Source organism: Cyprinodon tularosa, unplaced genomic scaffold (genome assembly GCF_016077235.1).
Source record: "Cyprinodon tularosa strain WSP-4 unplaced genomic scaffold, ASM1607723v1 ctg92, whole genome shotgun sequence".
Lineage (NCBI taxonomy): Eukaryota > Metazoa > Chordata > Actinopteri > Cyprinodontiformes > Cyprinodontidae > Cyprinodon > Cyprinodon tularosa.
This window is the reverse complement of record NW_024039696.1, coordinates 1,565,648-1,580,446: the sequence shown is the minus strand read 5'-3', so window position 1 is coordinate 1,580,446 and position 14,799 is coordinate 1,565,648. Positions and strand designations below refer to the sequence as shown.

General features: G+C 39.4%; 1 protein-coding gene across 1 annotated transcript; it reads left to right on the top strand.

The window, feature by feature from the left end:
- The first annotated feature begins 10,450 nt into the window (after window positions 1-10,450).
- Window positions 10,451-13,388, top strand: pim3 (Pim-3 proto-oncogene, serine/threonine kinase). The gene is made up of 6 exons (XM_038274534.1): window positions 10,451-10,945; window positions 11,035-11,144; window positions 11,231-11,281; window positions 11,436-11,799; window positions 12,421-12,597; window positions 13,046-13,388. Exons 1-6 carry the CDS (start codon window positions 10,858-10,860, stop codon window positions 13,246-13,248), a joined length of 993 nt encoding a protein of 330 aa, XP_038130462.1. The 5' UTR covers window positions 10,451-10,857; the 3' UTR covers window positions 13,249-13,388.
- Window positions 13,389-14,799: the final 1,411 nt, after the last annotated feature.

Below are 14,799 nucleotides of genomic sequence, written 5' to 3'. Positions count from 1 at the left end.
TCAGTACAGAAAACTGAGAGACCCCAATGGAGACTTTTTGGATCTAATCAGAAGATGTTTAGTCCTTCGCTGGATCCTAAACTTGTTAGATTTTTAGAAAATCCTTTTACATTAACCATGTCAGGAAAGTTATTCAACTTTTTTGAGGTTTACTGGACATGATGAGCCAATCACAATTTTTCTTATTAACCCTCATCATGCAAAGCAATACACAGTCAGAAAGTAGGGTGCTGGTAGCATAACCACACAGCTCTGTTCTCTTTTTGTTTTTAACATTTTAACGTGAGCGCTTAGCTGTAAAGAAAAGTCTGGCTGTTTTTGCATTTTTTGGGGGGTTTTTTGTGCTGGTGTCATAGGTGATGAGGCAGGTTGGTCTGCAGCTGTTTTTCCTTCCTTTGTCACGCCGTCCTAACATCAGGACCTATGGATTAGGGTTCAGTTTCTGCACAATGTGACTGTGACATGTGGCTATAAGCCACACTGCTGAATAAGTAATGATGAGACCTCAGCAGAGATGTAGGAAGAAGCATAAACATACTATTAAAAGTATGGATGCATTTACACATAGAATGAATCAGCAGTGCGGTTCAATGTAGAGTTTCATAATATCAGCCCATTGCAAGAGCTGTTTACAAAGGGACAGTTCCTTGTTGATTGGTATGTTATGGTTAAGTGTGTGTGTCTGTGTGTGTGAGTCGGGGTGTGTGTGTGTTTGTGGATGCAGACTGCTGACCAGGCAGCTTTATACCAGAGCCTGGGCCCTCAAAGACACACTGTCAGCACAATGCCTGTCACAGAAGCCAGCCAATCAGAGTCTTTGAAACACAGCCTAAAGGGTAGGCAGGAACCAATAGCTGACCAGGGATCCAGTTTGATTCAAACCAGCGCTGGCTTCCAACTTATATCTTATATTAATTCAAAAAGACAGGAGAAGAAAGAATTTAACATTGAAAATAACATTGAGAACACACCTCAATTATCTAAAAAAAATTTGAATTTGGATTCTGGAATTAGATCCCATTTTACCATGTTCTAGTTGTAAGATGGGAAAACGTAAGAACATGATATTGTGCAAAGAAATTATTTTCTCCTGGATCTTTGCACTTTTTTTATGTTTGTTGTCAAATTGGACATTCAGTTCAAGACTGTTAGGAAACCTTAGACCCTCCAGGTTTGAATGCAACTTTTTGAAGCCATTCTTGCCATCGTTTTTGTGCCTTGTTTTATACCATATTTGGGGCTGCTCTGTGACACAGTGGGTAGCACTGCTGCCTTGCAGTAAGAAGGTTTTGGGTTCAATTCCCGACCTGGGGTCTTGTTTGCATGTTCTCCCTGAGCATACGTGGGTTCTCTCCGGGTACTCCGGCTTCTGTACCCTGCCTCTGTTGGCATTTGGATATAGAATTCATATCATGCCCAAACCTTTTGTTATTTTAGCTTAAGAAAACCACATCAGCAAATATCACAATAATCATCATAATTACCAATAGACAGTCAAGACCTTTTACAATACTGTATATTCTTTAAAACCATTCAGGATATTGAATTCTGGGCTTCTTGAAGGCAGACAAATTCACAGGTTGGAAGTAAGAACTTAATGTGCAGGACACACGTTGCATCTATTCTCCACTGACTGACCATACAAATAAGCATTGAAGAATGGGAAATATCTTTATTTCCCATGTGCTTGAGGCAGTCCTTATTTGGGGGCATCCTGGGTGAGGATCCAAATCACGTTCATCAAAAACCACCTATGTTTGAACAGGGATTGAAGTGAAATTAAATTGGTTGGTAATAAATAGTAGTTGCATATAGTTAGGGTCTCTTTTGCAAAAGTATATGGAAATAATCTACCAATAAAACCACCAACCTTCTTACCAGCCTTCATATACTTAATAATGTGCTTTTCTTATCAAATTTTTATTTCTTCAGATCCCAGTATTCTTTTTATACATACCGGTACATGTGGTATATTTCCAGTTCTCAGGTTTTTAATGCAATATTGTAGACATACATTTTCATCCAATTGAAAAGTCTTGACTTGTATTATTTTGGCTAGTATTCCATGTGGATTTTGGGACAAACTATCCTCCTTGCACCTCTCTCATAAATATTACCCTATAGTTAAAAAATACCAAGGACATTTTCCAGATGCCAAATTGCACAGGACTCATAATAAACTATGATATACATTTCCAATTTTTCAAACCATATCATGTTTATTTAAGTAAGAATGGAATCCAACTCATCTTTATTCATCAAACTCCTGTACATTGTTTCATAAAAGACAACCACCCTCCCTTTTAAATGGAATACATGTAACTTTAAACTGGAACTACTTTAATATGCACAACATTTTGAATACTCAAATTGTTCTATGCTTTTATAGCCACAGGTTGGCTGCAACACAGCTTAAAACAACATAAATATACTTGTATGCAAATAGGAGAGGCTCAGTTTTGGAATGGATGATTCAGGCCTAAGTTGAATAGCACAAAGCTATATGTCATTTTTAAATGAATGGTAAAGTCTGTCATCCAGGATGTGCAAAGGTGACACAGATTAGTATGAAACTGCAAACCTTAATGCAGTTTAATGTAATATCTTTTGATCTCTGGAAGAAAATAGAAGTACCCAAAGAGAACCTCCACATGCAGGTATACTTGAAAATTCCACAGAGGTTGGTCTTCAATGGAGCAAACCGATCTAACTCATCACCAGGTATGTCAAGGATCATGTGAAAACACATGTGAATAAAGAGAAAAAGCTTTAAGTGGACCTCTGAGTTCTTCTTATTAGAACAGGTAAACATAATGGATAATTTGGACTCATTGGACAATCTTTTGCCCTGCTGTGTGCCCCCAGCCGGGTTCATCGACCAGTGGGGGATTTTAGGCTTATGTCACAATATCCTCTTAGGAATGGGCAGTTAAAGGGATCAAGTCATGGGAGGGAAGTAGAGTACTTAAGCTAAAAACTTCCGTATACGATGCAAGGAGAGAATATGAGACAGCTCTATTCCTGAGGATTAGCCACCAATGTAGCTGCTTGAAAGAATTGACCAAAGGCCTTTGAATGTGATTATTGACCACTGAATAACAGTCCTTTAGAGATAAATTCTGGTCAGTGGTTAAAAAAATAAAAATTCTGCTTTGATAGATAAAATATAACCACAGAGTGGCATGAGGTTACCCCCGTTTAAGCTGAACGAACTGAGTAAAACCACCTGTTTACGATTTGTGATAAAATGTGCTAATCTCTCCTCTCTGCAAATTGTTTTACTGGCTTAGCTCTGAGCTGTATGCAGCTTTTTTCCCCCTTTTTCTACATGATTGTTCTCAAATAGTCAACCCCTGCACAGGACCTGAACTAATGCAATAAATACTCGTTCCTATCCAAAATGCTCAAGACGGTTTGCTTTATTTTTTACTATGAAATCTCCCACTCAAGCCCTGCAGCATGTTCTGTACCCTCTTGCAGTGTTTTATGTAAACACATACCCCAAACACACTGACCAAACTATAAAGCTAAAATATGATGGATGACCAGTTTTAAAATGGACAGAAAATCTGTGCAGAGTGTCATCTGTAACCTTTTATCGTTTTTTGTTTTTTTCAAATTAATTTATTGAGGGGATGCCCTATATGGAACACGTCTCTTTATTTGGAAGTATTAATGCCATCTGTCTTTTAAAGAAATACAATTTTGACTTTATAATCTTACTAAAATTATTTCCTAATGAGTTCCCTGAAGTAACAGGTACACAGTACCCAAAAAATTATACTGTAAAAAGGAAATGCTACAGGGTATATGTATGTAAGATTTTTTTATAAATAATAATTTTATGTAAACATGCACTTCCAGCATCTTAGGATCACCGATGCAAATATGATAAATGGAACTAAAATAAAACACATTTCTTTAACATAAAGTCTTATCTTAACAAGTGCTCTCAGATGTTATCATATAGCTCTTTATATGAATCCTGGATATGAGGTAATATGAATTATCTATCTTCAAAATTCTTCTTTTCACATGAGAGAGGAAGTAGAGGTTTTATTGTCATATTGTGTTGACAGAGTAACCTAATAAAAACAGGTCAGACTGTCTGTCAGCACTCAGTTACAAGGAATATAAGGATCCTCCATCCATTTTGAATAATTTATCTGACTGCATTTGGCTAACTGGTGGATTTGCAAGCAAAGCAAGGATTCCTGACAGACAGTTAGCTGCTAACCACCAGTTTCCTGTTAGGGCTACTTACAAATCTTATTGTTTTTGACCATTTCTATGTCATATTTAGAAATTCTCTTGAAAAATGAACAGACGTAGAAGGAGATTAAACCATTATTCTGTTTGACAAAACCCCCAAAAGGGAAGTAAGATTGCTTTAATATAATTTTTTTCAACAGAAAGGCCACTTATATATCAAATATGAACATTTTTGGACTGGCTAGAAAAAAATATATATTGTGAATCCCTTATGCTGTTTTTCAAACTGAAATTAACTTGTTGTGGGTAGTTTTACAAAAGGCTTTTTTGTTGTCTCAATATCGTTAACCCAATACTATTTATAATGTGTTGTATGTGTTATTACAAACCTTACTTTTATTTATTTTTTCTTCAAAATGTTTAATTTGCATAATTTTTACATCATATGATTGATGGAGCCAAAATATAGTAGTTCACATTCATAAAGCAAGAAAAAAGATATCTTAAAAATATTCGGCGACTCCAGAACTTGCATTTAGGAAAGAAAATTTACATTTCATTTGTAGATGAACAAATCTAGAATATAAATTGTCATCCTAAAGTAATCTTGCAAACACAAACTGATCCGTAAACTGCCATAATACCGAACAGCAATGAACCACTAATTAAAACATTCAATTTACTATGCTGCATGCTATTATTATTAACTTTGATCCGTTGTGTTTTTTAGAGAGCAAGAACTGTTTTCTTGCTAGCCTCAAACAAAAGGAAGACCTGTGCTGTTTCTACCTATGCCAAAACACATGCTTCCATACCAACAATAGCAAGAATAACCATCTACTGTACATCTAAGGTAATATATCTGCGTGATATTTTAGCCAATTAGTGTAATCACTCTTGGTATATCCTTATTTATTCTTCATAAGTACCTATTTTTTTTTTTAGAGAAGAGTTAGTTTCTGCGTGCAGATACCCCTTTTTATCAGCTTCCATTACATTTAACTAAAGTGGAGAAGGTTTCTACTCTAGATTCACTCTGTTTACATACTTTCACCCGTCTGGTATAGAGTTGCATGCATGACTATGTGCCACAAAACAATGCCAGAGTGCAAAGTGGAAAGAGAATGCTGAATATATTCAGAGTAAAGCGCAACAAGGTGAAGGTGTAATGTAGAGAGGGAGGTAATGGACAGTTATGCAATGTGGCTGCCAGATTAGCAGACTGACTAGAGACCTGACATTGTTACATAATGTGGGGTCCAGACACTAATCCATAAAGCAACCTGGCTGGGAAGCTAAGAACATAACTAGTGGCCGTAACCCGAGCTCTTAGGGAATGTGTTCAAAGTTCACAATACTGACTACTTTTTATTGGATTATGGTAAGAGTTTCTAAGTTTGGGTACCTGGTTAGTTTTTTTTCTTAAAGGCCCAGTCAAACTACTTCATGCTATTAAAGGTTCTTCTTCAAGGCAAGCCACACTTGTATAAGTATCCTGCCACTGCCACAGTAAGCATGATTGCAGGGAACTTGATACGAGTGCACCCTACTCACAAGTTTAGGGAGCCAACCACAGCACGGGGCTCGACAAATTTGGTTCCTCACATTTCCCTGGCAGAGAGCATTGCTTATCCAACCCAGATCAGTTTCAAATGGTGGCTCACCAAGATGATGTGGCTGCCAATGGACTATCGCAATGGAGCTAAAAATACCACTACAGGCTATGTTGTGGCCACGCACGCTATGGTGATTCCAGATTAACATGTCCCCGATGAGACCAAATCAAATTACAGACGCAAACGAGAGGCGTAGTTCTTATCAAAACTGTTCCCACTTGCTGACACAGTTTTGTAAAGCAGCAATTAGAACAAATGTGGGGCGTCCTGGGCTTGAAGAAAAAAGCATTAAAAAACTTGAAATCCAAAAAATGAAGAAAGAGCCAAAAACTTGGGCAAGATAGAGCGAGCTCATCAATAGGCCCATAACCCACATGATTGGTGAGAAATTCCCATGAGATGTGAAAGCAACTGCATGGTGCATGCTTGTGTCAAACAACGTGAAATCGGCTGTCTGTGCTCCTGCTGTCAGCGCGCTTGGATAGATGCCTGACTTGCCCCTCAAGCATTTCACCAAATCAAGTGCGAAGATAATTACAGTCATAACTTCAGTGAAGCTTGTTTAAGACCCATTCTGGTTTTATCCTCTCTTAATGATTTGGATAATAGCAGTCGAAAATCCAGACAGTGTGGTAAAAATAAAATCATAGTTGGTGTTAAAGGAATTATCACATTTTCACCTCTACTTTTGTGTATTTAAAATACATAAAACAACAACTTATTCCATTTAGAGCTTTTAAATGTCCAAAAACATACACTATATACTGTAATATATCTTTTTGACCATACACATGATCAAATTTATTAACTGGCTGCCATAGGAGAAACATTTCAAATACAAATGCTTGTTTTACCTGTGGGAAAGTGATAAATAATTTCTGTTTTTCTATTGCTGTAATAAGAGGGCTGTTTTTTTCTGAATCTTGATGCTTATACATTCTAGATAACAATGAAAGGGAAATTTAAATTTTGCTAAGAACCTGAGGGATAAGATGTAAGAAAAGACTGTAAGATTTGAGGAAGGTTGAGAGGGAGTCCAGGATGTCGCATACATTCCAGTGCAGAGATGTTGGTTCCCTTTGTGAGAAGTTTTGCTGCTCAGCTCCTTAAGCTCTCCTAAAAGTTATATGTTACTATGTTACATTTCTTTTTCTAGTTTTGTCTATACCTAAAAGTGATTGCTTCTCAGAAGAGAAAATGACACAATAGCATTTTTTTTAAATGTGTTTATTTAATTTCATTTGATATAAAGGATTTCTCATGTATTTCGCTTTGCCACCCCAATTTAAAATGCTCTATATGCACTGATATTAACTGCTTAACGCCACATAACACTCCTCCAGATGTTTCTTCTTGCAATAACTCTGAGTGCAATATATGAGTGCAATATATATGTATATATATATATACTTATTTACCCTGTATATAGTTAGCTCTTAGTTATAGAAAACATATTTATTGTGCAGGAATAAGGTCTTAGCTCTGTTACACTAGTAGCCAAGTAATCAACATTTTGTTGTCAAGATTCACCTTATGTTTTTTTGTGCAATGACAATAAAGAAAGTCTAAGTCTAATTAGTTGCAGTTCAGAAAACACTGACACAAAGTACCACTTAACTGTAAAGTGCATATGAAAGCATTTGTCTCTAACAGCAGGGAGCCGGTGGCAGCATCATGCTGTGGAAGTACTCTTCTCCAGCAGGGAGGCTGGGCAAAGTTAATCTAAAAAACACTGAAGTTAAAATCAAGGGGAATCCTGTGAAAGGCTATATACTGTATAGCAAACCTGGGTAGGAGGTGGAAATTTGGAGTGTAAAATAAAACGACCCATTCAAAGTTAATTAAGTTTAAGAATCTGTTGCAAAACAATATAAAAAGAAAATGTAAACTCCACTGTAAAGGAGACTTAATGATAAATAAATGATATAATTGTACATGGTACATTCCAGTGTGTTGTTTTTTTTCATTTTGGATTTGCATAGCTCTATCACTCTGAAGGCACACCCAGAGAAAGTATTTCATTCCATCTCTTGGACATGCGTTTGGAATGTTCCAGCTTTATTGCATTCACTCCACAGTGATCTAGACATCTTTCAACCGAGTGTCTTTATTCAAAACTTAAATAAGCCAGTAACCCAGAGCAACAGCGTTAGTAGTAGTTCCAGCTCACCTGCTCTGACTTGTTTGGACTGTGGGGGAAGCCATGCGTAAAAAGGCTGCCAAAGTTCAAGGATCCAGAAGAGTTTAAAAACCCTTCGAGAAAAGGGATATGTTTGAAGGGAATATGGTCTTTTGAACAATTATTCATAAGATCCTTATTATCATGGATGGATCCTGCAGGATAGGTGGAGTATGTGATTATATCCTCAGGAAACAGGATTTTGGTAACCAGACTTGGATGCATTTTCTTTGAGGGATAATCCATTGAACCTTTGAACGTCTTTATGCAAATTCATCATAAGATAAAAGCAAACAAACCCTTGAGGTTCCTTCGTATATCTGCACTTAATCTGCATGCGCATGGTAGTATATCCAATAAAATGCAAATCAAGACAATACTGTATGTGAGTGGGGGCACTGCACATACAACCTGAAACCATTAAAATTGCAAAACTATACAAATGTTAGATTTAAACCAGTGAACTTTAACACAAAGTAGAGTTACAGATCAACTGTTTGAGGTGGATTTCTGCAGATTAGCCTATAGGCTGTTAATCTGCTCTCTTAGCTTGTGCATGTGTGTATATCTATGTGTGTGTGTTTGCACATTTACATAACATTCGAGGCCTATAGATATAACATTCCATGGAAGTCTCTGATGCTTCTGTTTGGCTAGCTAGTGTCACTCACCAACACACACACACTTTCTCTCATGTACAGAGGGTATCAAAGGTAGCACAAGATAAAAACTGGAAAGTTCACTGAGAGGCAAGGTCATGTTCAATGTTTGACATTAAAGCTGGAACGTTTGCTTACTAAACGGAACAGATGGCTCCTCAAGTCTTCTGATTACTTTGCTAAATGCTTCCTATTGTGGTTATGATGCAGTGAAACACTAGTTTTTTCATGCATGAGTAAATGCATGATTTAGTGCTCTTCTGTGTCATTCTTAAAATAGGCTACTGCATTTGTGCTGAGTTACACATTAAAGAATCATCAATAAACTTTGAAAATAACACAAATGAATGGTTTAAGAATGATTTCATGTGAGTCCACTGAGGAGAATCCCAAGCTCATCTGACTGAGCTGCGTCACTGAGGAGGTTAGGTAAGCTTGGGGTAGGGCAGCCAAGAGGACTGTGGTAACTCAGGTGAATCTGCAAAGATTGATAACTCAGATTAGAGAATCTGTTAAGAAGAAAACTATTAGTAATCCCCCCACCAATCTGATCCATATGGAAGAGTTGAATGAAGGACGGTCAGATGGGGACCCAAATTAAATTTTCAAGCCTATATGACAAACACTATACCTGATGTCCCTCGCTTGGAAACATGGGTTTGTTTTCCTGAGCAGGAACTGGGAGGCTGGTCAAAATGATGAGAAAATTGATGTAGGGCATCTTGGAGAAAAACCTATTGGACACTGCAGAGGAATTTAAAGTGAGCGCAAAGGTTCGCCTTTAAACAGTACATTTTGCCTAAACCTATCTACTCTATAACCCAATGACATAGATCCAAGAACATTACAGCCCACCCAGATTCCTTATCAAAATGTTCTTCATACATCCTCCATTTATTCTGACTAAAATAGCTCCAGTCAGCTAATTTTGTTAAGGATAAAGGGCAAAAAATAAAGTATTTAGATATGCAAAGCTTGCCCAGATATTTCCCTGAAAGAATTTCATTAAAGTCATCTTAAGAGTAAAAGCATCCCACACTTTTCAAATTTTAATCTACTTCAGTTGCTCTGAGTTTTGTTAAAATTGCAATTTATCTACATCTTTGGTATTATTCTTAATGTTTAATAACGACAATAATTACAATATGCAACTGTGTAATGTTGCATTCAATTATACAAAAGTGGCCTGAAAACTAATAAAAAAAGTAACTTGTTAAACATACGACCCAATTTTGGGTTAAAAATGTCTGAACTATTCATTGTAAATGTTCAAGTTAATAATTATTCAATAGAAAGTAAACAAACAGCCTAAGTGAGTGTAGTTACTCCTCCTGCCATGGTTTGTGTTGCTTTTCCTCTTGCAGCAAAGAGCTGCAGAGCGGAAGGGGAGGGAGGGAGAGAAATTGGCGCCACGTGCGCTCAAACGACCGCTTTATTATGAAAACCTTTTCCTGATTGGTCAGGATAGAAAACACTGTATTTATAGACGTGATCTAATTGGCTGTCGCCTGTGAGTCGAGAGGATAACACAGCGCAATGATTCCAGACAAGGGATTCTTCGGCGTCTCGTACTATGAGAAAGTAGGGCGCCTGAAAGATTTATAATTTTAATGAATCTTTTCATTTTAAAATAATTATGACTGATAGAATTTGATCTATAGTCTATTTAGTATTTGTATTTATAACTTTTGAGCTCGCAACGTTGGAATAATCTGCAGAAAGGGTTTTTGTTGTTGGCGGAGGGATACGCTCCTCCAGGTTACGCGTCAAAATATTGGCTTGGGAAGACCGCGCCAAAGCACAGACAGCGGCCACTCTCCGGGATATTAACACACCGCTGTGGCCCCTTTAAACTCACTGTACACTTTGTACGTTCGCTCTAATCGTCTCATATCGGATATTTTCTTCATTTTCAAGATCGTTTGTTTTTTTTTTGTCGGGAATACTCAACGTCCACACGCGGGAGTCGGATTTTGATGCCGGTGTGCGACTTAACGGTCGTGACACGACTTTCTCTTCGGGCGCCGTGTGCGGCCGGAGTTGGCGCACAGCTTCGACAGGATTGGCAACACGGTCCTCAGCACCGTTTCTAACTGAGCCTTCAACTGTTCTTGCTTTTTTTTTTCTGAGACAAAAAACAAACAAAAAAGCAAATCAGGAGACGTTTACACCGGGATATTTCAGCTCGAATATGTTGCTGTCAAAGTTCGGTTCATTTTCGCACATTTGCAACCCCGCGAGTATGGATCACCTACCAGTGAAGATCCAGCTCCAGCCGGGTATGTCGGCGCTTCGCTTTCCATATTGGATTTCTTATTCAGATTAAATTGACCGATTGGTTTCTAAGATTTCCTTTTTCGCTTTACAGTCAAGGTGGAGAAGGAGCCTTTCGAGAAGGTTTACCAAGTGGGGTCGGTGCTCGGCAGCGGGGGATTCGGAACGGTTTATGCAGGGAACCGGATCTCTGATGGCGCACCGGTAAGGATTCGATCTGGGTTTTTGATTCTAATACGAGTCACTGTTTGAATACTCACATTTATTAAATATTTCTATCTTTTTTACAGGTTGCTGTGAAACATGTCGCGAAGGAGCGCGTGACAGAGTGGGGCACAATTGTAAGTGTATGGTTTGTTTTGGTCCCCCCCCCCCCCCCCCCACACACACACACACACAATCCACCACCACCTCCCCGCGTTGCAGCTGGGTGCGGTGTTCTGTGTAATTATTCTAATATTAAACGCCGCCATTTTTTTTATATATATATTACAGAACGGAGCTATGGTGCCTTTGGAGATCCTGCTGCTAAAGAAGGTCAGCTCGTCTTTCCGCGGAGTTATAAAGCTGCTGGACTATTACGAGCGCACCGACGGCTGGCTAATCGTTATGGAGAGGCCGGAGCTCGTCAAGGACCTGTTTGACTTTATCACCGAAAAGGGAGCTCTGGACGAGGACACGGCGCGGGGCTTTTTCCGCCAGGTTCTGGAGGCGGTGCGGCACTGCTACAGCTGCGGCGTAGTACACAGGGACATCAAAGATGAAAACCTGCTGGTGGACCTGCGCACCGGGGAGCTCAAGCTTATTGATTTCGGCTCAGGGGCGATTCTCAAGGACACTGTCTACACTGATTTCGATGGTAAGCCGCCTTTTATATAATTGTCGGATGTTACATTCCTTTTTTGAGTTGCCCTTGATGCTCCGGCTGCGCTATATTCAGACGCGGAGGCGTTCACGCGGCTGTGACGCAGTGCTCTGTTTTTGGTGGAGGGTTTTCCTCGCCAACATCCCTCCGCGTATGGATATCAGGGACGCAAACCGGATGATGTCGCAGCTTTAGACAGATCTAAGGGAAAATTCGCGGGGTGACTCATCGATTTTTTTTTTTTTTTATTGAAATCGATGATGAATACATTTCTCATGTACTTTTAATATTTCCGATCACGGTGTAGTCATAGCAGCGTGAGTCACGGTGATGTTGTGGATCTTAGGTCGGTGCCACCTCACATCTGTTTGTTGTGAAACCAGAGACGGGGCTTCACGTGATGGGCTCACGTTGCCTGGGTGTTTTGCAAGGGGCGCCACAAGGGGGGGCAGGAGGGTAATTGCCTAAGAAATTTACACTCTATTTTTAAGAGAAAATATAGTCTTTCACTTTGGCTTCCTAAGACTTCTCAAATCCTCTGATTTTATTATTTTCTTTTTCGTGTGTGTCAACTTTTTTTTAAGCTGCTTCTCACTAAAATCCACCTTCCAACAGGTACAAGAGTCTACAGCCCACCAGAGTGGATCCGCTTCCACAGATACCACGGCAGATCAGCCACGGTGTGGTCACTAGGTGTGCTGCTGTACGACATGGTGTGTGGAGACATCCCCTTCGAGCAGGACGATGAAATCCTCAAGGGGAAGCTTTACTTCAGAAGACGAATCTCAGCTGGTGGGTACACACAAGTTCATGGTTTGACTCTATTGCCCTCTAACATAACTTACTGGTACAACAGTGATGGAGATCCATGCATACAAGCAGGTGTATAGGCTTTTAGAGGGGAATACAGAGACAGTACTTGCATGGATGACATCCTCCTGTAACAAGATTTTTTTTTTCCTTGAGAAAACAAAGTTTTGGTTTTACATTACACAAATCCAAAACTGGTTTCAAAGAATCCTGTTTGTAAAGCCTAATATTATTCTAAATTGGCAGGAAAACGTTACAGAAATGTTCTTTTTGTGTTTTTTTAGGTGAAAAAGCATAACTTTATACTATTAAAAACAGAGATTTACAATAAAACTTAAATAACATTAAAGTTTTGAAGTTTAATGTGGTATTTTGGTTGAACTCATATGGTCAAGATTATCTTTGACTCAACTAATTTTTCTGTTTTCAGAATGCCAACAGCTGATCAAATGGTGCCTAGGCCTGCGGCCATCCGACCGGCCCACTCTGGAGCAGATCTGTGACCACCCCTGGATGAGAATCACAGAGGAGTCGCCCAAATCATCAGAGGAGCCCACAGCAGGGGAGATCCGTCTCAGAACCATCGACACGGACTCTTCGTCAAGCACAAGCTCAAGCAAGGAAAGCCTCTGAGCACAGCTCTGATGAACTGAATGGACTTTGTGAAGAAAGAAGGGGTTGGGATGGAAAGAGGTCATCCAGACTTGTACTCGGAGCTGTCAGCAGCCGTGTGCTTGACTCATCTGGCCAAGAAAGAAGGAAAAAAAAAACAAGACATGAGAGTACTTTTGTTTTTCTATTTTGTAGGGAATTGCTAATTTATTTTATTTGGTTACTCTATCTTATTCGTCCCCATCCCCTTTTTTTTCTTATTCTGTTCAATATACTTGTTTCCAAATGGGGAACATTTTGCTGTTTGGGTGGCCTTACCAGCACTATAGGCAGTCGTGGGTGAGCGGTTAGGGTGTCAGACTTGGATCCCAAAGGTTACCGGTTCGACTCCCGACCCGCCAGGTTGGTGGGGAGTAATTAACCAGCGCTCTCCCCCATCCTCCTCCATGACTGAGGTACCCTGAGCATGGTACCGTCCTGCCACACTGCTCCCTTGGGGCGCCATTGAGGGCTGCCCCCTTGCACGGGTGAGGCATAAATGCAATTTCATGGTGTGCAGTGTTCACTTGTGTGCGCTGTGTCACAATGACAATGGGAGTTGGAGGAGTTTCCCAAAGGGCTTTCACTTTCACTTCACTTCACTATTTATTTCCCCTCCCTGTTTTAAAATTATTACGCTAATATATATATATATATATGTGTGTGTATATATATATATATATATATATATATAGCTGGCAAGGCCCTCCTATTCAGACTGCTCTTATAGAGCTTAAAGAGTTTTTATTTAAAATGTTTTCAATTTGATTTTTGAGTGCCTTTTTTTGGAAAGCTGCTTTTCTTGGGGGGGCTTTTTATTTTTTCATCGTTGACTCATTAGGGAGGCCTGCAGTGTGGTGGGTAGAGTGTCTGTGATGTGATGAAAGAGGCTACAAGAATTTTTGTTATGTATTGGTTCCCCTCTTCTCTCCATCACTGTAAGCCAACGCCTCTGCAGCCACGCCGTGGAGGTGGAGTTACGTTATAAAGGGGTTGGGGGGGGCTGTTTCTTACGACAAAATACTTGAAATCACTCTTGTCGAACTCTGTAAACGCTGCTTATTCACTCTATAGCCTGAACAGGTATTTTGGAAACCAAATCCTGTTTTGTTGTTTTTTTTCCCCCTGAATGTCTACAAAATGTCAACATACACCCTCTCCCACCACCCTTTTCTCACTTATGGCTGTTGCAGGGTGGGGCCTCCCACCATCTCACTGCTTCACGCCATATGCCCCCCACCCCACCCCTGGCCTCCCTAAGGGTTTGGGGATTAGATGCACAATCAATGCAATATTCATGGGTTCAATAGTTTTCTTTTTTCCTACAAATATTGTACAGTGTGTTTTTATATTTTTCTTTCTCTTTTTTTGTGTGTACATCTTTTTTTTTCTCTTCATTTGCATTTAATTTATTCATCAACATGTAGACATTCCACACTCTCTGTGGCTATTTATTTATTTATTGTCTATGCCTAAATCCCCCCCCTCCCCACACACACACAAAGATCGGCATAACCCACTTGGCCTTTGGTT